This window comes from Lepus europaeus, chromosome 1 (assembly GCF_033115175.1).
Source record: "Lepus europaeus isolate LE1 chromosome 1, mLepTim1.pri, whole genome shotgun sequence".
NCBI lineage: Eukaryota > Metazoa > Chordata > Mammalia > Lagomorpha > Leporidae > Lepus > Lepus europaeus.
Genome location: NC_084827.1, coordinates 181,481,397 through 181,505,819, shown reverse-complemented (window position 1 = coordinate 181,505,819; position 24,423 = coordinate 181,481,397). Strand labels below are relative to the sequence as shown.

Here is a 24,423-nt window from a genome sequence, read left to right as displayed (position 1 = left end):
GCATTTTTCCTTAAACTGCTAAAATAATCGATTACCTGAAACAAATGAAACGTGAATCCAACGTAAGAAGAATATCAATTCTTTTGATTATTCGTTCCATGGCATCATGTGTCTGTTAATGTTTAAAGAGTTAGGTCTTGGCCAGCGCTGTGGCTCACTAGGCTAATCCTCCGCCTGCAGCGCTGGCACTCCGGGTTCTAGTCCCGGTTGGGGTGCCGGATTCTGTCCTGGTTGCTCCTCTTCCAGTCCAGCTCTCTGCTGTGGCCTGGGAGTGCTGTGGAGGATGGCCCAACTCCTTGGGCCCCTGCACCCACATGGGAGACCAGGAGGAAACACCTGGCTCCTGGCTTCAGATCCACGTAGCGTGCTGGCCATAGCGGCCATTTGGGGGGTGAACCAATGGAAGGGAGCCCTTTCTCTCTGTCTCTCTCTCACTGTCTAACTCTGCCTGTCAATAAATAAATAAATAAATAAATAAAAGAGGTCTTTTTAAAAATGATTTATTTATTTGACAGGCAGAACAATGTGAGGGTGTTAAAAAAAAGAGAGCGACAGAGAGAATGAGAAAGACCCTCCACCCACTGGTTTGTTCCCCAAATGGCTGCAACAGGCAGACTCGGCTCAAGGTCTTTACATGGGTGGCAGGGGCCCAAGGACTAGGGCTGGCTTCTGCTGTTCTCTCAGGCATGTCAGTCGAGGGGTGGGACACAAGTGGATTGCCAGGAACTCCGACTGGCACTCCAGTGGGAGATGCTAACTTCAAACGTGGCAACTTTACCCACTGTGGTAAGTTTACTTTTTAACGATGAAGGATAATTCAGGCTAGAAGAAGGTGGCTGGGCCCCTGCCACCTACGTGGGAGACCCAGACGACCCAGAGAAGCTCCTAGCTTTGGCCAGGTCCAGCCCTGGCCATCTGGGGAGTGAAACAGTGGGTGGAAGATCTTTCTGTCTTTCCTTCTCTCTCTGTAACTCTTTCAAATTAAAAAAAAAAAAAAAAAAAAAGCAAGCAAGCACGCACACACGCACGCACGCATAGAGATTACATCTTCATAGTCCTTAGTTCAGAAATAAAGAAATTTGGGGCCAGGGTGGGTGTTTGGCCTAGTGGTTAAAATGATGGTTAAGGCAACTGTGTCCCACATTGGAGGGCACAGGTTTGATCCCAGCTCTGCTCCTGCTTCAGCTTCCTGCCAATGCAGACCCCAGGAGGTAGTGGTGATGGTGCAAGCGACGGGGATCCTATCACCCAGGCAGGAGAGCCGGACTGAGTTCCCAGCTCCCAGCTGTGGTCCTGCTGAGGGCAACGGAGGAGGGAACCAGCGGAGGAAGGCTCTGTCTCGCTCTCTAATCAACTGATTAATTTAAAAAAGAAAGCTGAAGCCAAAGAGTGCAAGACTTTCTCTCAAACCACACGTTTAGAAACGTGCGTGGAATACCTAAAATGCTGGTTGGGCTGATGTGGTGGTGCAGTGGGTTAAGCTGCATCCCACATCCGACTGCCGGTCCAAGCCCCGGTTGTTCTGCTTCCAATCCAGCCCCCTGCTAATGTGCCTAGGAGAGCAGAAGGCTCAAGTCCTTGGGCCTCTGTACCCACGCGGGAGACCTGGAGTTCCAGGCTCCTGGCATGGCCCAGCCCTTGATGTCGCAGCCATCTGGAGTCTGAACCGCTAGATGGAAGATCCTCACGCTGCCTTTCAAATAATCAAAAAATAAAAAAAAAATCTGGAGGCCAGCATTGCAGCATAGCAAGTAAATCTGCCGCCTGCAGTGCCAGCATCCCATATGGGTGCCAGTTCATGTCCTGGCTGCTCCACTTCTGATCCAGCTCCCTGCTAGTGGCCTGGAAAAGCAGAGGAAGATGGCCCAGGTCCTTGGGCCCCTGCTACCCACATGGGAGACCCGGAAGAAGCTCCTGGTTCCTGGCTTTAGCCTGCTCCAGCCCAGGACGTTGCAGCCATCTGGGAAGTGAACCAGCAGATGGAGGATCTCTGTCTCTGTCTCTCCCTCACTCTATAACTCTTTCAAATAAATTTAAAAAAATTTTTAAAGGGCTTTATTTTTCCCAATTTTAACTTGAAAAGATAAAAAAAAGCATCTTTCTAATGAAATATAAGTAACAAAAGCAACCAGTGTTGGGTAAATGCTTCAGTGACTAGCTGAAATCCACCCCATCGACAAACAAACCCCTCTGAAACAGGAATGAAGAAATTATCCAGGTGGATTAAAACACTATAAAGCTACTGGAAAAAAGAATCAAAATTTCAAAGCTCCCAAGAAAGGTTAAGCTCCAAAAAAGCAAAAAGTTAAAAGTCAGATTTTTATTTCTGTTCAGTTAAAACTCCAGAATTAAGTGTTTTTCTCTATACAAAGGCATAGGCTATCTAAGACTCGAATAATGTCAGTCTATCTGAAAGAGTTACTTTAACTGTTGCAAATGAGAAACATCTACAAACTTGCATGGATGGCACTCCAGACTATTTCTGAGCAGGACAAGGCAGTGCTGCTGTGAGGCTTGGCTTTGTAAATAGTTAGAAAGATCGCTAGACAGAGAGAAGCTGCTTCCTCTCTGGAACACGGGGCCTCCCAGGAAGCAGGGTGGGCTCCATAAACCGCACCACAGGAGAAGAGGCAGGAAGAGGGCAAGCAGCACACCGACACCTCGGCCACAGGGAAGACGTCTTGGGCCATCAGTACAAGGTGAAAAATTCTGATTTGAAAGCCAGTCATGAAATGTGTTGTGTTTAATCTACTCTAGGGGTTAAACCCATCAATCTCTGTTGAGATTCACCTTGAAAAAGAAAATGAATCATTTACCAGGGGGAGCTCATCTGTGGTCTTTGATTAAATGCCTGCACGTGAATGTATGTTCATGTCAGGGCCAGCAGGAAGTAAGAGAAGGGTCACTTCATTTCACCTTTGATGAGGAGAATCGGACAGACAACAGCAGGCAGCACCCAGGTGATATTACATGGATGGCGAGCCCGACGCAGCCTCAGCAGTGGGCGGGTCCTGCATAGCTAATGAGCCCATCCCAGCCTCAGCAGTGGGCTGGTCCTGCATGGATAATGAGCCCGCCCCAGCCTCCGCAGTGGGCGGGTCCTGCATGGATAATGAGCCCGCCCCAGCCTCAGCAGGGGCCGGTCCTGCATGGATAATGAGCCCGCCCCAGCCTCAGCAGTGGGCGGGTCCTGCATGGATAATGAGCCCGCCCCAGCCTCAGCAGGGGCCGGTCCTGCATGGATAATGAGCCCCAGCCTCAGCAGGGGGCCGGTCCTGTCTCACACTTGTTCTCCTTGCTCATTTTACCACCAATCATTTCATCTGTAACTACTTGAGTAGGAAGAGAGACATCTTTGAAACAGAGACCCAGGCATCACATTTAGTTCTTGGTTGAAGAAAACTCTGAGGCCAAACAACCCAGAGACTTTCAAGACATTTTTAACTGAGACCATCAGATAAGAAATGTATTTTATATCATAATATACTGTATTCATACATAAGTACTACATACTACTAATTTTGCAGAAAACAACACATACTTACCTTTCACAACAGAGTCCACAACCACGTAAGGGCTGGAACCCACCATTATCTCCCAAGGGTAGGTGGCCACGAGATAGGGCCTCTCCTACCCCACGTCAGGTGGCCTCCAATCACAACCGAGTTCTCTGTAGCATTCACCCAATCAGGAGGCTCGGCAAGTACTTCACTCACACCAACAGGTACCACCAGCCTCACAACTATTTTTAAACCAAGTATGAGGACAACAAAATGCACTAAATGGCCAAAACTTTCAGATTTCGATGGTCTTAGGAATGCAAAGGGCCCGGGAGAGGATTCAGGATACAAAACCAAGAAAATGTGGCACACACGGCACAAGGGCACTGCCTGGTGAGGTGGGCCTGTGAGCCTGGGCAGGAAAGACCCAGCACAGGGGGTGGCACCCGTTGACTTAAGCAGAGCAGCTGCCGCACCTCAAGCACAAAGATGGGTTACAATAAGCACTTTCTAGACCAAAACCGTGGTATCGTCGCTGACAAAACAGGACTGCCTGTTACTGACTTACACCTGCTTACTCAAGGAGGACGCGGGCGGAATGCACGTGGCCAAGCACAGACTCCAGCTGAATGGAGCTCTGGTGCGCAGGAGACGCGTCTCCACGAGCCACGTTCGGGGACGGCAGCCCTTCCTCCGCTGAGATCCACTCAGCAGTCCGTACTCTTGCACGAAATGAGAATTCATCCCTGGCATACGCAAGAAATCATTTTTTGCCACACAAGGTGATCAAAACATGGAACAAGTTTTCCTTATGTAATTACTCCACAGTACTTAGTGTTTGATTGGGATGCTGTACTTACAAGGTAAATTAGCTTCAAGTTCTGCAACCTCTGTAGAAACAAAGAGATTATTGTTAATATCAGTCAATTACTCCACATAAAGTCACTAGATCTAAATTAGCAAGTTCCTCTAGAACACAGAAAAAAAAATAAACTGGATGAACTGAAATCTAGTTGAAATTTTAAATGTTAGGCCACTTAATTGATTTCAGATATAAAAAGTGACTTGCAGAAAGCCAACAAATTCAGGCACAGGTCCTGAGTACTCACTTTAGTGTGGCCCAAATCATTTTACACAAACACAGAAAGTACGCGTAGGTACACAGTCACTACAACGTTCTTAGAACCTGTCCCCCAAGCAGCATTAATTACTGCCCTCAAAATGTGACGCACGGCGGCCAGCCCTGTCTTCAAGCTGCCTCCTGGGAGCTACGGTGCTTGCTCTGGGTCTCTTCCCAGGGTCTTCCACTACCAGGTTCCTCTCTGTCAGTCACTCGGTAGGAGTTTAAGCCAGCACCCCTCTGCAGGACAAAGCTACAAGCTCCACAGAACTCTGTGAGAGAGCTGAGGCCTTGCCCCCTAAGGACCAGCACAAGGAAACACGCCCACCCTCACTACTTGCTTCAGCACAGCACTGGAAGTGCTAGCACGAGAAATCAGACAAGGAAAAGAAATGAAAGGCACCCAAATCAGAAAGAAAGGAGTCAAATCATCCCAGCTTGCAGATAACACGATCCTGTATGTACAAAGCCCTAAGGACTACACATATACAAAAAGCATTAGAATAAACAAATTCAAGAAAGTTCCAGGATACAAAATCAGCACAACACAATCAGTTGTGTCTCTGTACACTAACAAGCTACACCCCCCAAAAAAAGAATCAAGAAAAAAAAATCCCATTTACAGGTCTTATGTTACAGAATAAAATACTTAAGAATAAATTCAGAGCTGAAAGAGCTGCACACCGAAAACTATAAAACACTGATTATATGAAACTGAACATGACACAAATAAAGGAAAAGATAGCCTATGTTCATGGACTGGAACAATGTACAGATTGAAAACAACCCCTTTTACAATTCTAATGTCAATTTCACAGAAAGAGAAAAAATAATTCTAAAATGTGTCTGGAACCCCAAAGGATAGTGAATAGCTAAAGCAGCCTCAAAAAAGAAGCAGGAGCCGGGAGCTGCACACTTTCTGATTTCAACTGCAGTAATCAAAATAGGATGACACTCATAAACCAGACACACAGACAAACAGAACAGAACAGAAAGCCCAGGAACAAACCCAACGTTCATGGTCAGGTCAATTAACTTACAAGGATACCAAGAAGACATTACAGACGGGAGAGGCAGCCTCTTCAAAGAATAGAGCTGGGAAAACTGAATTGCTACATGCAAAAGAATGAAATTAGATCTTGTACCACACACAAAGTCAACTCAGAATGGATTTAAGACTCTAACGTAAGACCTGAAACTGTACAACTCCCAAAAGAAAATATAGGGAACAAGTTCCTTGACATTGACCTTGGCGATGATTTTTTGGGGCTGGGGGGTTGAGTGGGATATCACACCAAAAGCTCAGGTAACAAAAGCAAAATTAAACAAGTGAGAGTACATCAAGCTGAAAAGTTTCTGTACAACAGAGGACGTAATCAACAAAATACAAGGTGGCCTGCAGACTGGGAGGAAATCCTTGTGACTCATGGATCTGATAAGATTTGATATTTACAATATATAAGGAGCTCAGATAACTTCAATAGCTAAAAACAAACAAACACAAAAGGACCTGGCTAGACAACATTTCTCCAAAGACGACAAAATATCCAACAGGTAAATGAAAAGGTGCTCAATATCACTTCATAACCATCATGGCGGCCATTAGCAAAAAGAGAAGAGATAACAAGTGTTGGTGAGGATATAGAGAAAACAGAACCCCTGTTCACTGCTGGTGGGAACACACTGGTATAGCCATTACAGAAAATAGTAGAGAGGTTCCTCAAAAAATTAAAAATAGAACCTATTACCCAGCAGCCCCTTCTCTGGTTTATCAGGAGTCAGGACTACATAAGACATCTGAGCATTACTCACAACAGCCCAGATACGAGCCAACCTAAATATCTATCAACAGATGAACGAATAAAGGAACTGTGGAGGGACTAGCACTGTGGTGTAGTGGGCTAAGCCTCCGCCTGCAGCACCAGCATCCCATTCCGGGAAGAAGCTCCTGGCTTCAGATTGGCCCAGCCCCAATGGCTGCTGTGGCCATTTGGGGAGTGAACCAGTGGATGGAAGACCTTTCTCTCTGTCTCTGTCTCTGTTTTTTGTTTTTTTTTTTGTTTTTTTGTTTTTGACAGGCAGAGTGGATAGTGAGAGAGAGAGACAGAGAGAAAGGTCTTCCTTTTTGCCGTTGGTTCACCCTCCAATGGCCGCTGCGGCTGGCACATCGCACTGATCCGAAGCCAGAAGCCAGGTGCTTCTCCTGGTCTCCCATGCGGGTGCAGGGCCCAAGCACTTGGGCCATCCTCCACTGCCTTCCCGGGCCATAGCAGAGAGCTGGCCTGGAAGAGGGGCAACCGGGACTAGAACCCAGTGTGCCAGCGCCGCAAGGCGAAGGATTAGCCTGTTAAGCCACGGCACCAGCCCTCTCTCTGTTTTTAACTCTACCTCTCAAATAAGAAAATAAAACCTTAAAAAAAAAAAAAGAAAAGAAATTGGTGCTGGCGCTGTGGTGCAGCGGGTTAAAGCCCTGGTCTGAAGCACCAGCATCCTATATGGGCACTGGTGTGAGTCCTGGCTGCTCCTCTTCTGATCCAGCTCTCTGCTATGGCCTCGGAAAGCAGCAGAAGATGGCCCAAGTGGGAGAATATGCACCCATGTGGGAGACCGGGAAGAAGCTTCTGGCTCCTGGCTTCAGATTGGCACAGCTCCACCCGTTGCAGCCATCTGGGGAGTGAACCAGCGGATGGAAGACCTCTCTCTGTCTCTGTCTCTACCTCTCTCTGTAACTCTGTCTTCAAATAAATAAAATAAATCTTTTTTTTTAAATTGTGGTTTTCTTCCTATCTATCTACCTACCTACCTACAGAGATATATTATTCAGCCCTAAAAAGGGCGATCCCACCACTTGCTACAACACGAATGAATCTACAGGATATTATGCTACATGAAATGACCCCACTAACCAGTGGACTCACAGAACTGAACACAAAGACACAGAGAGCAGAATGGCGGTGATCGGGCACTGGGGCAGGGAGGGATGCTGGTCAAAGGGCACCAAGTTACAGCCACACAGAATGAATGAGTCTTGAGATCCAATGCATGGCTTGATGAGTATGCTTCCCGGTACTGGATTATATACTGGGAATTTGCTGAGAGTACCCACATGGGGAGACGGGTACACTCATCTGTCACATATGTATGCCAAGGCGTCATGCTGCGTTGTTTACAATAAACAATTATAAATAAAAGCTATAGTCTCAGAGATTTATTTACTTATCTGAAAGGAAGGACAGAGAGGGAGAGGCAGAGGAAAAGAGGGAGAGAAAGATCTTCCATCCACTGGTTCATTCTCTAAATGCCTACAGCAGCCAGGGCTGGGCCAGGCCAAAGCCAGGAGCCAGGAGCTCCACCCAGGTCTCCCACATGGGTGGCAGGGGCCCAAGTACTTGGGCCACCTTGTGTTGCTTTCCCAGGCACACTGCAGGAAGCTGGACTGGGACCTCACCCAGCACTCTGAGAGGGGACACCAGCGTCACAGCAGCAGATCACAATGCCATAGTCCTGAGCGGCCAGGCAAGGTCACTCTGAAGCGACTGTGCCACAGCAGTGCACAGTAACGTGCTGTGGGGTCTGTGGCTGTGGGGTCTTGAGACATTCTTCTACTTTGAGGACCAAGATAGAAGGTTTCTGAGCTGAGCTTTAAAGAACACGCAGAATTTAGTTCCACGGGGTGGAGGGAGCATGGGTATTCCAAACAGGTAAATGAGTAATGTGCAACAGTACAAAGCACAGAGAAGCCCAGAAGCCAGCAGGCATCAGTGCGGCCAGCAGGCATCAGTGCAGGCATCAGTGCGGCCAGCAGGCATCAGTGTGGCCAGCAGGCATCAGTGCAGGCATCAGTGCGGCCAGCAGGCATCAGTGCGGCCAGCAGGCATCAGTGCGGCCAGCAGGCATCAGTGCAGGCATCAGTGCGGCCAGCAGGCATCAGTGTGGCCAGCAGGCATCAGTGCAGGCATCAGTGCGGCCAGCAGGCATCAGTGTGGCCAGCAGGCATCAGTGCAGGCATCAGTGCGGCCAGCAGGCATCAGTACAGCTAGCAGGCATCAGTGTGGCCAGCAGGCATCAGTGCAGGCATCAGTGCGGCCAGCAGGTATCAGTGCAGGCATCAGTGCGGCCAGCAGGCATCAGTGTAGCTAGCAGGCATCAGTACAGCTAGCAGGCATCAGTGTGGCCAGCAGGCATCAGTGCAGGCATCAGTGCGACCAGCAGGCATCAGTGTGGCCAGCAGGCATCAGTGCGGCCAGCAGGCATCAGTGCAGGCATCAGTGCGGCCAGCAGGCATCAGTGCAGGCATCAGTGCGGCCAGCAGGCATCAGTGCGGCCAGCAGGCATCAGTGTGGCCAGCAGGCATCAGTGCAGGCATCAGTGTGGCCAGCAGGCATCAGTGCGGCCAGCACAAAGGGCCACAGACAATGGCAGAGTGACAGGAAGGAAGGTAGGAAACAAGACAGGACCGTGGAGGCAGCACAGAGACTTCTGATAAAAGGTTTCCAAGCTTTGCCTCAGGAAAGCCACACAGACATGGCAAGCGGAGGCAGCAGGCAGCTGGCAAAGGCAGGGAAAGAGCCGACAGAACCGACACGTCTGGCGACAAGTGGACAGTGGGGCTCAGAGAGGCCTTGAGAGATGGTGTGCTGGGCCTGGCTGTGGTGGGCATGCCGGGGGCCCAGGAGGAGGAGCCTCCAGGGTGGGTGCGCTGTCAGTACTTGGCTGAGTGAGGGACCTCTGCAGAGTGCTGCCAGCTGCTGTTAGGAAGAACGTCAGCGGGAAGCAGAGGACAAGGCAGAGGGACAGGTGAGAAGGACGAGCAGGAGGAGGCCTGCAGGAGCACGGACTCGGGAGCCAGGGCACAGGGCCGCAGGGAAGACGAAAACCAGGGCACAGAGAGGCAGCAAATGCGCCGTCAGCTGGCGTGGAGTGGCAGCGACACCGCCCACAGTCAGTGAAGCGGAGGAGCCAGCGCGTGGGGCCCCAGGTTAAGCCACTCCTACGGTATCAGAGCACCAGTCCACGTCCCAGCTGCTCCGCTTCCAACCCAGCTCCCTGCTCACGTGCCTGGGACAGCAGTGGGACATGCCCACGTGGGAGACCAAGATGGAGTTTCAGATCCTGGCTTCGGCCTGGCCAAGCTGTGGCCATTTGAGGAGTGAACCAGTGGATGGAAGGTCTCTCTCTCTCTCTCTTTCCCTCTATCTCTGACTCTACCCTTCAAATAAATAAATCTTTTTTTAAAAAGAAGTGAAGCTGAGAAGAGAATGGGGCACTGGAAGCCAGTGCTCGCCGAGCTGAGCCCTGAGTGGAAGGGTGCGAGACAGGCAGAGGCCCCAGGACTCAAGTGAGGTGACCCACACACCTCTCTACCAGCTGTGTGTATGAAACCGCAGGGCCTGTGCGTGGAGAAGGCTGCCACAGGGTCCGGGTGTTGGCAGCATCACCCAGCAACACGGTGTGGGTCAGAGGAAGTGAAGGGGACACCACTCCCGCAGGGTTCCAGGGCACTGTGCGAGGGAAAGAGCAAACCTCCCCAGTGGAGCTGGTGTGGCGAGACAAGTACCAGCCGAGCGCCCTCTTGCTGGGACTGGAAAAGAAACACGTTTCCTGACTAAAAGCAAGCCTGGCCATCTTATGAAGCCTTGGCATTCTTGTGTTGAGACAATTAAAAATTTTATTTGGGAGTGGGCATTTAGTCTGGTGGTTAAAACACCCTTATCTCACACAGAGTACTTGAGTTCAATCCTGGCTTCAGCTTCTGACGCTCGCTTCCTGCCAACGGAAACCCTGGGAGGGGCAGGGATGGCTCAAGACTGGACTCCTACCATCCACAAGGGAGACTGGATTAAGCTCCGGTTTTGGGGGAGTAAAGCAGCAAATGAGGGCTGTGTGTATCTCTCTTTCTCTCCAATAAATTATCTTTTAAGAGATTTTATTTATTTATTTGAAAGCTGGGGTTACACAGAGCGAGAAGGAGAGGCAGAGAGAGAGAGAGAGAGAGAGAGAGAGAGAGAGAGAGAGGTCGGTCTTCCATCCGCCGGTTCACTCCCCAGTTGGCCGCAACAGCCAGAGCAGCACCAATCTGAAGCCAGGAGCTCCCTCTGGGTCCCACACGGGTGCAGGGGCCCACACACAGGGGTCATCTTCTACTGCTTTCCCAGAGGCCCCTCCTAACACCAGCATCACTTTGGGGGATGAGATTTCAACATAAGAATTTTGGAGGAGGCACAAACATTCAAAGCACAGAACCAGGTACAATGCTATACACCACTTGGCTAAGCTAAAATATTACACACAGCTCACACATATAAATGAATTTAACAAAAAGTGCTACTTTATGGAATGCAAAGTAACTTTGTATTATAAATAAGAATTTAAATTCCAAATTATGTTATGCTTGCATTTGCATGTTCAGTATAACACACTCAAAGGAGGAGGCGGCTGAGAGGAGCCCAAGACCCAGTCCACAGTCGGGGCCCCTGCAGGCCCTGGGTCCAGAAACCAGCGCAGGCAAGGAATTCAATCCTGGGGACCCAGACTTCAACAGAGATGCCTGGCATTTATTTATTTATTTATTTATGACAGGCAGAGTGGACAGTGAGAGAGAGAGACAGAGAGAAAGGTCTTCCTTTGCTGTTGGTTCACCCTCCAATGGCCGCCGCGGCCGGCGTGCTATGGCCGGCGCACCGCGCTGATCCGAAGCCAGGAGGCAGGTGCTTCTCCTGGTCTCCCATGCAGGTGCCGGGCCCAAGCACTTGGGCCATCCTCCACTGCATTCCCGGGCCATCCTCCACTGCATTCCCGGGCCACAGCAGAGAGCTGGCCTGGAAGAGGGGCAACCGGGACAGAATCCGGCGCCCCGACCAGGACTAGAACCTGGTGTGCTGGCGCCGCTAGGCGGAGGATTAGCCTGTTGAGCCACGGCGCCAGCCGATGCTTGGCATTTAATTAAGCCAGGGGCCAGGCATGCTCACACAGTGCCACACACGACAAAGTCTTCCTACATTTCAAACAGCAGCAAATAATAAACCACTAATATCAACAGTGGTCACCTTGGGGAGCACCACTGTGGCGTAGCGGGTTGAGCCAGCATTCCACGCTGGAGCACTGCTGGCTGCTCCACCTGAGCCGGCTCCCTGCTCAAGCACCTGGAAAAGCAGTGCATGATGGCTCAGGTGCCTGCCCTCCCCACGGCAGACCCAGATGCACCTCCTGGCTCCTGGCTCAGCCCTGGCTGTTGTGGCCACTTGAGGAGTGAACCAGTGGATAGATCAATCTCTCTGCCTCTCAAATAAGTAAAATAAATCTTAAAAAAACAGCACCTTAAAGACAGTGCACAAGAAGACTATGACCAAAGAATCCAGCTAATTACTTTCCAAGCTTGGAGGCCTATTGGCAAAACAGCTGCGCTTCCCTGCACAGCCTCACCACCCAAAAGGCACCAGCCCCACCTATCAGGGAACAAGAAACTAAATTTTTAAACCGCTAGGGTGTCACCTATTCCAAGGTACTAACACCTCTCCCACTCAGTGGCCCTGCACTTCTGGGAGGTGCCTGGCACCTTGCACAATTCCACAGGTGCGTAACTTCCTCTGAGAAATGAGCCTCTGCATGTCTAACTAAAGATCAAACCACAGTGCCCACTGGAAACACGACTGCACTGAAATGTAAGGTCACAAAATTCGCCCCATTACCACAACGGCCCCCACTCAGCACAGACTCACCTCCTTCCACCCGGGCTGCTCACGGCACAGGACTCCGAGCTGCTTTCCTCACGGCTGTGCCACTCAAACCCACACTCTTCATGGGTGTGGGCTGCACAGCCTGCCCCCTCCCTGCAAGCTCAGAACCTGGCACTATGTGGGGCACACACTGGTGCCTGGGCAACAGGGTGGCAGGGCTCCTGTTGCGAGTGCCTGAGAACCCGGGCACTTCTCTGCTAGCATGGCTGGGACTGAAAAGGCATCCGAAAGGTACTGTGCACTGAATCTGTGAGCCCACCCCCCACCCCCACCCCATTCAGGCATGAAGGCCCTGACCTCCCTAGTGAGATGGCACTTTGACGTGGGGCTTTTGGGAGATAATAAGATTAGATGGGGGGCTGGCACTGTGGCATAGTGGGTAAAGCCACCGCCTGCATCCCATATGAGCACCGGTTCAAATCCCGGCTGCTCCTCTTCCGATCCAGCTCTCTGCTATGGCCTGGGAAAGCAGTAGAAGATGGCCCAACTCCTTGGGCCCCTGCACCCATGTGGGAGACCTGGCAGAAGCTCCTGGCTCCAGGCTTCAGATCGGCACAACTCTAGCTGTTGTAGCCAACTGGGTAGTGAACCAGCGAATGGAAGACCTCTCTCTCTCTTTCTGCCTCTCCTCTCTCTGTGTGTAACTCTTTCAAATAAATAAATAAAATGTTAAAAAAAAAAATTAGATGAGGTCATGAGGGTGGGGCCCCCATGGTGGGATCAATGGCCTTAGGAGAGGAAGAAGACCAGAGCTCCCTCTCCACCATGGGAGGACACAGCAAGAGGCAGCCCTCACCAGGGATGGAATCTGCCAGTCCCTCTAGGAACTTGATCTTGGGGTTCCAGCCTGTAGGACTGTGAGAAATAAATGCCTGAGATGCCCCAGACACAGCCAGTCATGGATGCAGATGTCTCCTGGCAAGACCCCGCTCCAAGCCCCATCAGACAGCTCCGGGCGGAGCAGCAACTTCCCGGAAGACCTGGGAGTGCCCTTCACTGGAACCACGGCCTCCGTGGAGCCCTTGAAAGAACACTCTCTCTCGGCTTCTCAGCTCTCTCTTGCACTCCCAAGACCCACTCCCAGTGCCCGATCTGGGACGCGCCAGCCCTCCAGAGAGCACTGCTACCACCAAGCCCTGCTTCCCACACCCTCCCCGGGGCTCTCCGGGGCTCTGGGGCAACAAGGCTATCACCTGCAGCAGAGCCTGGCACCACTGAAAATGGAGCTCCAAGGCTCACGGCATCCACTGTTACCATGAGCACAGCTGCCGTCACCTGAATCCCACAGGTCCCCCTGCCCTACTGGGCTCTTCCCACAGGCCCCCACCCCGCCCTACTGGGCTCTTCAGTGCACAGGAGGGAGCTGACGAGCTCCACTGGCCTGGAGTCCCCCAGCCTCTGGCCAGCTGCCTTACTTCCGTATCAGCCTCTGCTGTGGTTTCTAAAACATGCAGTAGAGCACATAACCCCAGCTCCACACACTGCCACTGCTGCGACGGCCAAACCCTGAGCCCACGCACCAGTCTCACCAGGCAGGAGAAAGCAGCTCTCCCCATTTCTGCCAGAAATGGCACTGGGATGGGGGTCCAGCAGGCCTGTTATAAAAAAGGTAAAAGGCCCACAGACAACCAGCCTGTTCCCTTGGACAGAAGCCCCCACGGAGGCAGGCACTACACCTGGACACTGGAGTGCAGATGGGTGGGCAGCCAGGCCCCTCCCTCTGAGGAGCAGACGCACAGCACCCACCAGGGACGGCCGGGGACAAAGGCTACTTCCCTAACTCCAGACCTGAGCCTGAACAAGCTCCGTTCCAAATCTGCACGCCGAACAAAGACCAACAGAGCAAAGGATCCTGCCAGCCCACCAGAGTCCCATGAGGTCTCCTGGGGTCACTGACAATACCCTGGCACCAACTACAGGGTTTGCTGGGTGAACACGGGAAAGAACAGAAACAAACAAGCATTCAGCTGTCACGGGAAAAAAGTGCCAACCTTCAGATGGACAAGGGAGCAATTAATCCTGTCCTGTAGGGTGCTCCTGGGGGTGGGGAGAACCATGAGACTGAGCTTGGTGGACTCAGGCCTGACTCACTCCCACCAGCAACACGGACAGCCTTGGTAAGGACTGCCCTGCCAGGCCCGGCCAGAGTCCGGGCCAACAGGAAACGCACAGACCCGACATTCTTTGCTTAGGGATCCCGGCTCCCAGGAGTCAGGGCAGACGGCAGCCCAGTAATGCACGATTGGTCTACACGCTCCGGGAACTGCTGCTCCAAGCACCTCTCCAGTTCCAGACCGGAAGGCACCCTCGGAACCAGCCCAGGGGCCCTAAGGAAAGGCCAGTGTGCCTGAGGAAGAACCTGTGCCAGTGCGCGGGCCTTCCCTGGCTGGCTGGCCACTCTAAGACAGCCCGAGAGCCTCTGCGAGGCCAGAGCCAGGGAGGCAGAGCTGATTCATCTCCTGCCACACCTTCTAAGAAATATCTGTGAAGGGACCACTTCAGTCGTGCAGCCAGGGTCCACATCACGGGTCAGCAAGGCAATGCGCCAGTTAAGACCCCTGTGTGGGTCTGTTAGTGTCTGTGGTCTTCCCCGTGGGCTCTACTTCGGGTGCTGTGGCATGGGCATCACCCACGAAGGTGCCACACAGGACCTCTCTCAGTAAGGGCTATGGACAGATGGCCTTCAGCACCCAGCCCTTCAAGACTTCGTGACTGCAGAGCCCACCCCACCCCCACCCCCACCTGAGGGCTGATGGATGCAAAGCAGGAAGGCCACCTGCTGCAGGGCAGAGGCCGCGTGGGGCTCCTCCTAGCTCCAGCCTCCCTCGGCCCAGCCTGCCCCCCCCCACCAGGTATCCCGCTGAGCGTGGCCTTAATACCTGCCCTGCTTCCCTTCCAGGAACCAGCCTGCGGCATTAAGCCCTGGGCATGCACACAGACTTTAGGACCCCCTCTTGATCCTTGTAACATCCAAGTCACAGCCCAGGATGACAACTCCCACCGTGCCAGTCCTGCTGACCTCCAACACACCACTTTTCTCAGGGTTCCAAAAGGAGTTTCACTGGGAGAGGATTCTCCCCATCATTACCCCTCCCACTGCGCAGCCAGCCCTGCGACAGCTGTGGACTCTGCCACCCTCCACAGCACCAATTCCACCGCACAAATCCCCAGGGCACTGCGGGCCACCACAGCACACCTCCTCCTCTTCTCCCAGGTCAGGCCCACCCTCTTCCTCACCTACCTCCACTCCAGGCCCAAACTACTCCCCACCTGGCCAGCCCAACCTGGCCAGGTTGCAAGAGGGGTGGGCACTGCGTCTACTGTTGTTAACTGCAAATGCCTTGGCTCTAGAAACTTAATAACCACCAGAGCCCAGGGAAGGGGAACGGCGGCCAGGGGCTGGTTCTGCATCTCTCCTCGATGGGTCTCACAAGGCCAAGGAACCTAAGCTGGGCCCTGTCAACCCAGCCGAAGACCTCTGTCTTGGAGCTGGGACGGAGTGCAGCCTCGAGAGCCCCAGTGAGTCCCCCAGCTCTGTTGGGTCCTGGAGCCACCTGAGGGCTCCCAGGTGAGCCCCTGAGAGGACCCTGGAGATGAGCTTCTGGGGACCTGCGATTCCATCTGCTGGAGAGCCCAGCCCACCTGCTGTGTGGGTCTGGCCACCCTGCTGCACTAAAGCTGCACCCTGGGCACATTTCCTCCCCGCTCCAGCAGCCACAGAGTGAGGCACCCACTCGGCACGGCTCTGCAAGGCAAACAGGAACGATCCTGTAAGGGGCTGCCACAGCTTCAATTTGTCCAAATCCACAGACAGCGTAACCCGCACTGGTGGCACTGGGAGGCGGGCCTTTGGGAAGTGAGGAGGCATTAGTGCCTCACACAAGGCTGGAGAGAACTGGCTGAGGGCTTTCGGCCCCGCGGTCTCAATGCTCTCCCCTTCTGGAAGATGCAAGAACAAAGCACCACCTTGGAGGAAGAGAGCGGCCCTCACTCACACCAATCCCACTGGAGCCGAGTCGGCTTCACAGCCTCCAGACCCGTGAGACATACATCTCCATTAGCTGCAAACTCCTCAGGCTGCAGTGTCACACAGCAGCACAAACGGAACACGATGCCCAGCGAAGGGCCTGCCCTAGGTGGCCAGTGCTAACAAGCTGCATGACCACGCACGTGACAGGCTGAGGAAGCTGGGCCTGGTTACCTGTCAGCTTCCACCTGCTCCTCCTCGGCGGTCCCAGCTCTCACTGCAACCCCTGGCAACAAAACCTGCCCCGCAAAGGCACTGCAGAAACACGCCCAGGCCTTTACGTGGCTCACTGGATGCCAGAATCGGAGGAGGCGGCTCCAGTCCTACCTCACACACATGGGCATGTTCTGGTCCACGTGTCACCCCCGATCCCAGCAAGGTAAACCTTCCAGTGCTGGGACACACTGAGTATGATCTAGCGTTCCTGGACTCAGTGGGTAAGGCCAAGAGGATAAAAAGGATAACCCAGGGGCCGGTGCTGTGGCATAGTGGTCAAAGCTGCTACCTGCAGTGCTGGCATCCCACACGGGCGCTGGTTTGTGTCCCGGCCACTCCAGCTCTCTGCTATCACCTGGGAGAGCAGCGGAGGATGGCCCAAGTCATTGGGCCCCTGCACCCACATGGGAGACCCAGAGGAGGCTCCCGGCTTTGGATCGGCGCAGCTCCGGCCGTTGTGGCCATCTGGGGCATGAACCTGTGGACAGAAGACCTCTCTCTCTGCCTCTCAAATAAATAAATAAATCTTTTTTTTTTTTTTTTTTTAAAGGATAAGCCGAAGCTAAGATTCGGAGCAGGGAAGAACAAGGAAGAACACGCTCTTAAATCTCTATAAACCAGTGCTTCCCTGTGCCTGTTCTGGCCCCACTTAGCGGTGATGTGTGTCTGGGAAGGCCAAACCCTGTGCGTTTTTCACACACCAGCCGCTGCCATCAGCGCCCTCCAGGTCACACGAATGCCATAGTCCCATGCTGTCTCTGACCCCACATGAAAACAGGCAGTTCTAACACACTACTCAACTCTCTGCTTTCCAGCTACAAGAAATGTAAACATCTGTTACAAAATAAAAAGTGTTGCCAAGTACAACCCCTTCAAGGCAGCAACTGTTTGTTCATATTTTGTAGGCTTCATGAGCCTAAAATGCCCCCTCTGCACCTACATGTAGAAAAACCCAGTGAATAAACGGGAAATTCACACATACACAGGCAAACCCATACTCACATCCACACACGTCCCCACGCACTGCAGGTCTACAAAGCTTCCCTAAAGACAGCTCCCTGTCCATTGGGGATAGTGTAAACGGCGGTAGCTCCAAGACACCGCTTGCATTTGTTAGGAAGTCTGTGATGGGAGCTCATTTGCCAAGGACGGGCCTTAAACTTCGACAGAATGAACAGGAAAGGATCCCAAGAGACCACCACATTCAGCTCCCTCCATCTTAGACTAGAAGCCACGGTGCTGAGTGGCAGGAAGAGAGGACGATGACAGCACTGAGACCGGCCACGCCTGTACTTTCCTTTCCACCTGCATGCTGGAAGACCCAACAAAGGACATCTCAAACGTGTGAGACACGTGCAGTTCCTATCACCACTTCCTCGCCATCAGCGTCCCACAAAGCCCCACTGTAATCGATAAGCAAGTTGTATCTGAAAACTTGTTTAAACAGGAAGTTCTGCAACAGCCTGCTTTATGTCCCCAAAGAGCTTCCAGCACAAACACAGCTCACAGAGACAGGGATTACCTTTCACGAGCAGCTTGTCTCTCACGGAGACCCTCCGCGTGGAGTCCGCCGCCGAGGCTGCCGTCCGGGACCCTCTGAGCCCGTCATCCCGCTTCAGCTTGCTGGCCAGCGTCAGCATCACTGCCACCTTCCCCCTGGGAGCAGAGCACAGCAGGGCAGGGGCCCGTGTCAGAGGCCAGAAGCGAACACACGCACGGCGTTGCATCTTCGTTCCTTTCTCTAACTCACTGAGGAATTTTGCATAGTTGGCAAGAACGGATTCCTCCATGAAGATCTGAGGACTCCCTATGCCGTGGTCCATCACTTTCTAGAGCTGGAATGTAAATTTTACGCAGGGAGAGCCGTGAGCTGCACATTCACCGCACACCGCTTGTGCCAGGCCCCAGCCTGCACTCTCGTGGAGGGCGCGGTCGGGAGAGCCCCACTGGTGGCTGCACACACCTCCCGCTGTCCACTGTAGCCTGTCCCTCCCTGCCTGGGGGTCTGTGCTCCCGGTGAGTGGCCCCAGAGCCCAGCCTGCTGGGGGACGAGCGAGCCACGGCCTCTGGACAAGCAGCACCAGAGTCCATCCGCGCCTCTGTGTCTGCTCATGGTGTGGGCGACTTACACGGCTGGCGACATCAACATCAAGACTGAGCTACAGTGAATGCCCCACACCACTGTGTGTTCAGTCTGTGCCCCCAGACTGCTCAGGGCAAGGGGAAAGAAACACCACCGATTTTTAGACTTTTTTTTTTTTTTTTTGAAAAGTTTTAAGTTCACAATAAAACTGAGAAGGTTCGGAGATCTCCCATCTCCCATATATCCCCAGTCCCCATGCACACACCACGCCGGCCCCATTATCAATATCCCCCAGCGGAGGGCACATTTGTCACGACAGACGCCACCCGGAGTCCAGCGATACCTGGACTAGAGCCTGGCCCTGTTCCCAACAAACTGCCGTGAACCTGAGCTTCCTGCTGCTCTCACCCCCTCTGCCACAGAGAGGGACCCTACAACTTTGTTTTAAAGACAAAACTGGTTACCAGTTCAATATTTCTGCATAATTGTTGTGTTCGTATCATTTCCTTCCAACACCACTCTCCCAGAGAACACCCTGACGGAAGCATGGAACTACTTGGAGGCCAAGATCCTAAAAGCCCAACAAAAGAAATCAACCCTCTCCTCACTGGTATTTTTCTCAAAGATTTTATTTTATTGATTTGAAAGACAGTTAGAGAGAGAGAGAGAGAGAGAGAGAGAGAGAGGTAGAGAGAGAGGTCTTCCATCTGCTGGTTCACTCCCCAGGTGGCCGCAACAGCCAGAGCCACGTCGATCCGAAGCCAGGAGCCAGGAGCTTCTTCCGGATCTCCCACGTGGGTGCAGGGGCCCAAGGACTTGGGCCATCTTGGCCACAGCAGAGAGCTGGATGGGAAGAGGAGCAGCCGGGACTAGAACTGGCGCCCATATGGGATGCCGGTGCTCAGGCCAGGCCGTTACCTGCTGCGCCACAGCGCCGCCCCCCTTGTTGGTATTTTAAATCATTTTGACCCAGCTCTGCTCTGCAGCCTCTTACATCGAGTCCTCTAGACTGTCAGATTTCACCTATCATTTGTGTATGAAAACAACACATTGACCATGACCTTCGGCATTGTGCACAGCCCTTGCCGTGCTGGGAACACAGATACACCCACCTGCTCCTCTACACAAACACGGCTCTAGGAGCGAGCATCGTGGTGCAGGGTTCAGCTGCTACTCACACGTGCACATCCCACGCCAGCGTGTCTCGGCCGCTCTGCCTCCCTGCTAACGGGCTAGGGAGGCGGTGGGTGACGGCCTGCCGCGTGGGAGACCTGGGTGGAATTCCTGGCTCCCGGCTTTGGCCTGGCCCGGGTCTGGCTGTTGCAGATGGAAGATCGATCTCTCTCCCTCCCTGTGCCTTTCAAGTAAAAAGCAAGCAGCACTGATTTAAATGTCCCAAAATAAGCTTTACAGATAGAGTTCACAGGCCCCTAGGATTGCATATCTGGGAAGCACTCCTACCCCTGACTCCCCTCCATTTTCCCAAGTGGACCCTGGGACAATGGGGTCCCCAGAAGTGGACTGTCCAAAGTCACTTAGCTGCTAGAAGCAGCCACCACGGAAACACTAGTTTCTCTCCTGGGGAATCACAGACGTAATTTTTATCTTGAGTGTGGTCACGGTTTCAGGGCATACGTACGTCAGGACCGATCGACTTCATGTTTCAAACGTGCAGCTTAGTGTAGCTCCAACTGTAACTCAGTAAGGCTGACAAAACTGTGAAGACAACGCCAGTTCCTTCATTCTCACTCCACCACGCCGCCTGCTCAAGCAGACCCCCACAGGGCCCAGCGGTGAACACACCTTCACCGAGGCCCAGCGAGCCAGCAGTGCCGCTCTGAACTCACTTCACAGGGGAGCAGTCAGGACACCTGCGGGGGCTTCAGCCCACAAGCTCCTGGAGCTAGCAGCCCAGGTCGCCGCCCTGGCACCGCCCGGACTGATCCTATCAGGAACCCTAAGCAGACTGGAAGCGGAGAGCAGTGTTGGCTTCCGCAGCCAAGCCCACAGCCCTGTGCCCAGGCTGCAGCACCTTGTCAGGGTCACTTCTGGATGGGCCAGGTCTGCATCCATCCCCCCGGGGTCAGCTGCAAGCACCAGATGCCCCACCCGAGAGCCAACAGGTTTCTGTCCTCTAACTGACCTTCACATTGAAAACAAGGCAAAAAGTAACAGGTAGGCAAAGGCACAAAGTGCTTAAAGACCAGCAGGCAGGACCCCAGGGCCATACGCATGGTCCAAACCAACTCCCTGAGGACCTAGGCCGACAGCTGCAGAGGGGCCGAGCACGGCGGACGCTCATTTCAGCAACACTGCCCAAGCGCCCTGAAGTCCTGTGTGCAGGGGATGCCCACGCCCCTGAAGGCCTGTGTGCAGGGGATGCCCACGCCCCTGAAGTCCTCCTGTGTGCAGGGGATGCCCACGCGCCTGAAGGCCTGTGTGCAGGGGATGCCCACGCCCCTGAAGGCCTGTGTGCAGGGGATGCCCATGCCCCTGAAGTCCTCCTGTGTGCAGGGGATGCCCACGCCCCTGAAGGCCTGTGTGCAGGGGATGCCCACGCCCCTGAAGTCCTCCTGTGTGCAGGGGATGCCCACGCCCCTGAAGTCCTCCTGTGTGCAGGGGATGCCCACGCCCCTGAAGGCCTGTATGCAGGGGATGCCCACGCCCCAGAAGGCCTGTGTGCAGGGGATGCCCACGCCCCTGAAGTCCTCCTGTGTGCAGGGGATGCCCACGCCCCTGAAGGCCTGTGTGCAGGGGATGCCCACGTCCCTGAAGTCCTGTATGCAGGGGATGCCCACGCCCCTGAAGGCCTGTGTGCAGGGGATGCCCACGCCCCTGAAGTCCTCCTGTGTGCAGGGGATGCCCACGCCCCTGAAGGCCTGTATGCAGGGGATGCCCACGCCCCAGAAGGCCTGTGTGCAGGGGATGCCCACGTGCCCTGAAGTCCTCCTGTGTGCAGGGGATGCCCACGCCCCTGAAGTCCTCCTGTGTGCAGGGGATGCCCACGCCCCTGAAGTCCTCCTGTGTGCAGGGGATGCCCACGTCCCTGAAGTCCTGTGTGCAGGGGATGCCCACGCACCTGAAGGCCTGTGTGCAGGGGATGCCCATGCCCCTGAAGTCCTCCTGTGTGCAGGGGATGCCCACGTCCCTGAAGTCCTGTGTGCAGGGGATGCCCACGCCCCTGAAGGCCTGTGTGCAGGGGATGCCCACGCCCCTGAAGTCCTCCTGTGTGCAGGGGATGCCCACGCCCCTGAAGGCCTCCTGTGTGCAGGGGATGCCCACGCCCCTGAGCTCAGATCCTGGCTTGCTGCCTTTAATACGCCAGGGACCGGGGGCCAGCGCCGTGGCTCACTTGGTTAATCCTCCGCCTGCAGCGCCGGCACCCCATATGGGCGCCGGTTTCTAGTCCCGGTTGCTTCTCTTCCAGTCCAGCTCTCTCTGCTGTGGCCCCAGGAGGGCAGTGGAGGATGGCCCAAGTGCTTGGGCCCCTGCACCCGTGTGGGAGACCAGAAGAAGCACCTGGCTCCTGGCTTCGGATCAGTGCAGCTCCGGCCATTGTGGCCATCTTGGGAGTGAAACAGCGGATGGAAGACCTCTCTCTCTGTCTCTCTCTCACTGTCTGTAACTCTACCTGTCAAATAAATAAATAAAATCTTTAAAAAAAAAAAATACATCGGGGACCTTTGTAGAACACACCGGGCACCAACTGCCTTGTCTTCCACGGAACACAAAGCTTACTCTCCACAAATTCTTCAAAATCAAAGCATATCGGGCCACCTTTGTCTCCATCGTCTGTAGCCAATGCAGAGATAACCAGAGACCCAGCTTGGCAGCGTCTCCAGGGCTGTGAAACTGAATCTATGCAGAAGCATTTGGGCAAAAGAATCCTTCCGTCCGGCAGGAGGTCAGCCGACACCGCTTCAGGATCCTTGTCCCTTCCGTACGCCTCACTTCTTGAAAATCGAGTTTAAAACCAACTTCCCCTTTCCTGCCATTGGTGCTGACTGAGGCGGCAGTTCAGGACAGACCAGCTGTCTCCAAACGCCACAGCTCGTGACCGGCCCAGCCAGGCTCCTCTGCGTGGGCCCTGCTCTCAGCCTGCACCAAGGAGAGGACCCCTGGGTTATATCCAGCCGCAGGTCACTGGGCGCAGCGTCACCTGCGGGGAAGCGGCCTCCAGGGGCGGTCAGGTCCCGCTGCGGAGTCCCCCATGTGGACAAGTCCTGCCACGGAGAAGCCCCAGTGCAAGCACAGCAGAGCCCCCGGCCTAGAGGGCCCAGCTCAGGGCAGGGACAAGTCCTCCCCCTACTGTTCTCCGGAAGCCAGGGCCTGGCCTGGGGGCTGGAGCCCGGCCGCTTCGTTCTCAGCAGAGACCTGTGCCCCGCAGGAACACCCGGGGGGGGGGGGGGTCCCCAGGGCCTTCACCCCCTCCGCAGCTGGCAGGCCAGGCCCTCGGCTCCTCCACAAGCCCCTGCTGCCTTCCAGCGGCTTCCGTCCACTCGGACACCGGGGCTGGGCTCCCCCGCTACCTGCACCACCCAATCTACCGCTTCCTCGAGGAGCCCAGGGTCCCGTCTGGATTCCAACTCCTGAAGCCCCGCACCCCGCGCCGAGGGCACCGGCAGGGGCGGGCCCAGAGGAAGCAGCCCAGGCCGGGGAGGCCACACCCAGGCCGCGCACCGGCAAACCCGGGAGGGCAGCCGGACGCCCGCACTCGCCAGCCTCCCCCGGCCCGGGCCCGGCCCAGCGCGACCCCCGCAGCGGCCCGGAGTCCCGGCCACGTCCGGCCGCTGACCTTGGCCCGGCGCCGGACGCCCCCGCGTCGCCCGCACGAGGCGGCAGCAGCCCCGCGCCCACAGGGGCCGGCGCGGCCGCCGCCGTCGCCGCCGCCCTCGCTCGCCCGGCGCGGCCCGGCCCCTTCACGTCGCCGGGCCTCTCGTCCCCGGCGCGGCCAGCGCCCTCCCGGCCGGCCCAGGCCCGCCGGTGCACCGGCGCCGAGGAGCCCGCAGCCGGCCCCGGCCCCCGCTCCTCACCTGGGCACCCGGAGACAGGCGAGGCGGGCCCGGCGCCCAACACCATGCCCGGCCCGGGCGGCGGCGGCGAGACGCGGCCCCTCACAGCCGCACCGGCTCCGGGCGGCGGGACCGGAAGTGGCGGGGCGGGGACTCGGTATCTCTCCTGCGACAGCCGCGAAGGCAGCGGGCGCTTTAAAAAAAAGATTCAAAGCGGCGAAGAACTTTATTTGGAGCCGGACTCGCGAACAGCTGCGTGCGCGGGCCGGGGAGGGGCGTCGTGTGGCCCTCGCTGATTGGCAGAGAGCGGCGGCTGGGGGTGGGGACGAATCTTCACGGCCCCGACTGATTGGCCAGTGGCGGCCGGGGGCGGGGCGGAGGCGGGGCCCTCCCGCGGGTTCCGGAGGCTGCGCGCCCCAGCTCGGCGCGGGGAGCGGCGGGGCGCTCGGGGCTCCGGTGCAGTGCCGTGCTGCGTTCATTTCGGGGTTCCCCCTGGAGGAGCGGCCTGGCCGGAGTCGCCCGCCTCGACGGATGGAGAGCAGGGGGTGCAGAGGCCCTGTCCTGCCCTCGCCGGTCACGTGTGCACCTGCTTTTCTCTCGTAAATGTGTTTAAAGCCTGGTGGAAGCTGTTCTGTTCCGAGCGTGTGGAGTGCGAGTTCTTCCCGTGCGGGGGTTCGCCAGGAGTCAGCGACGGCTCAGAGGGTGAACGACACCTGTCAGATTTGCTGT

At 55.0% G+C, this 24,423-nt stretch overlaps 1 protein-coding gene across 1 annotated transcript in view; it reads right to left on the bottom strand.

Annotated features, from left to right (window-relative positions):
* The window catches only part of UBE2F (ubiquitin conjugating enzyme E2 F (putative)), a 56,971-nt gene extending 33,121 nt beyond the window's left edge, over positions 1-23,850 (bottom strand). Inside the window, exons 1-3 of the mRNA XM_062193871.1 lie at positions 23,716-23,850; positions 18,122-18,255; positions 4,361-4,390 (exon numbers count right to left, since the gene is read on the bottom strand). Of these exons, the coding sequence (XP_062049855.1) occupies positions 4,361-4,390; positions 18,122-18,239 (148 nt within the window). The 5' untranslated portion in view covers positions 18,240-18,255; positions 23,716-23,850. The remainder of the gene's footprint in view (positions 1-4,360; positions 4,391-18,121; positions 18,256-23,715) is intronic.
* Positions 23,851-24,423: the final 573 nt, after the last annotated feature.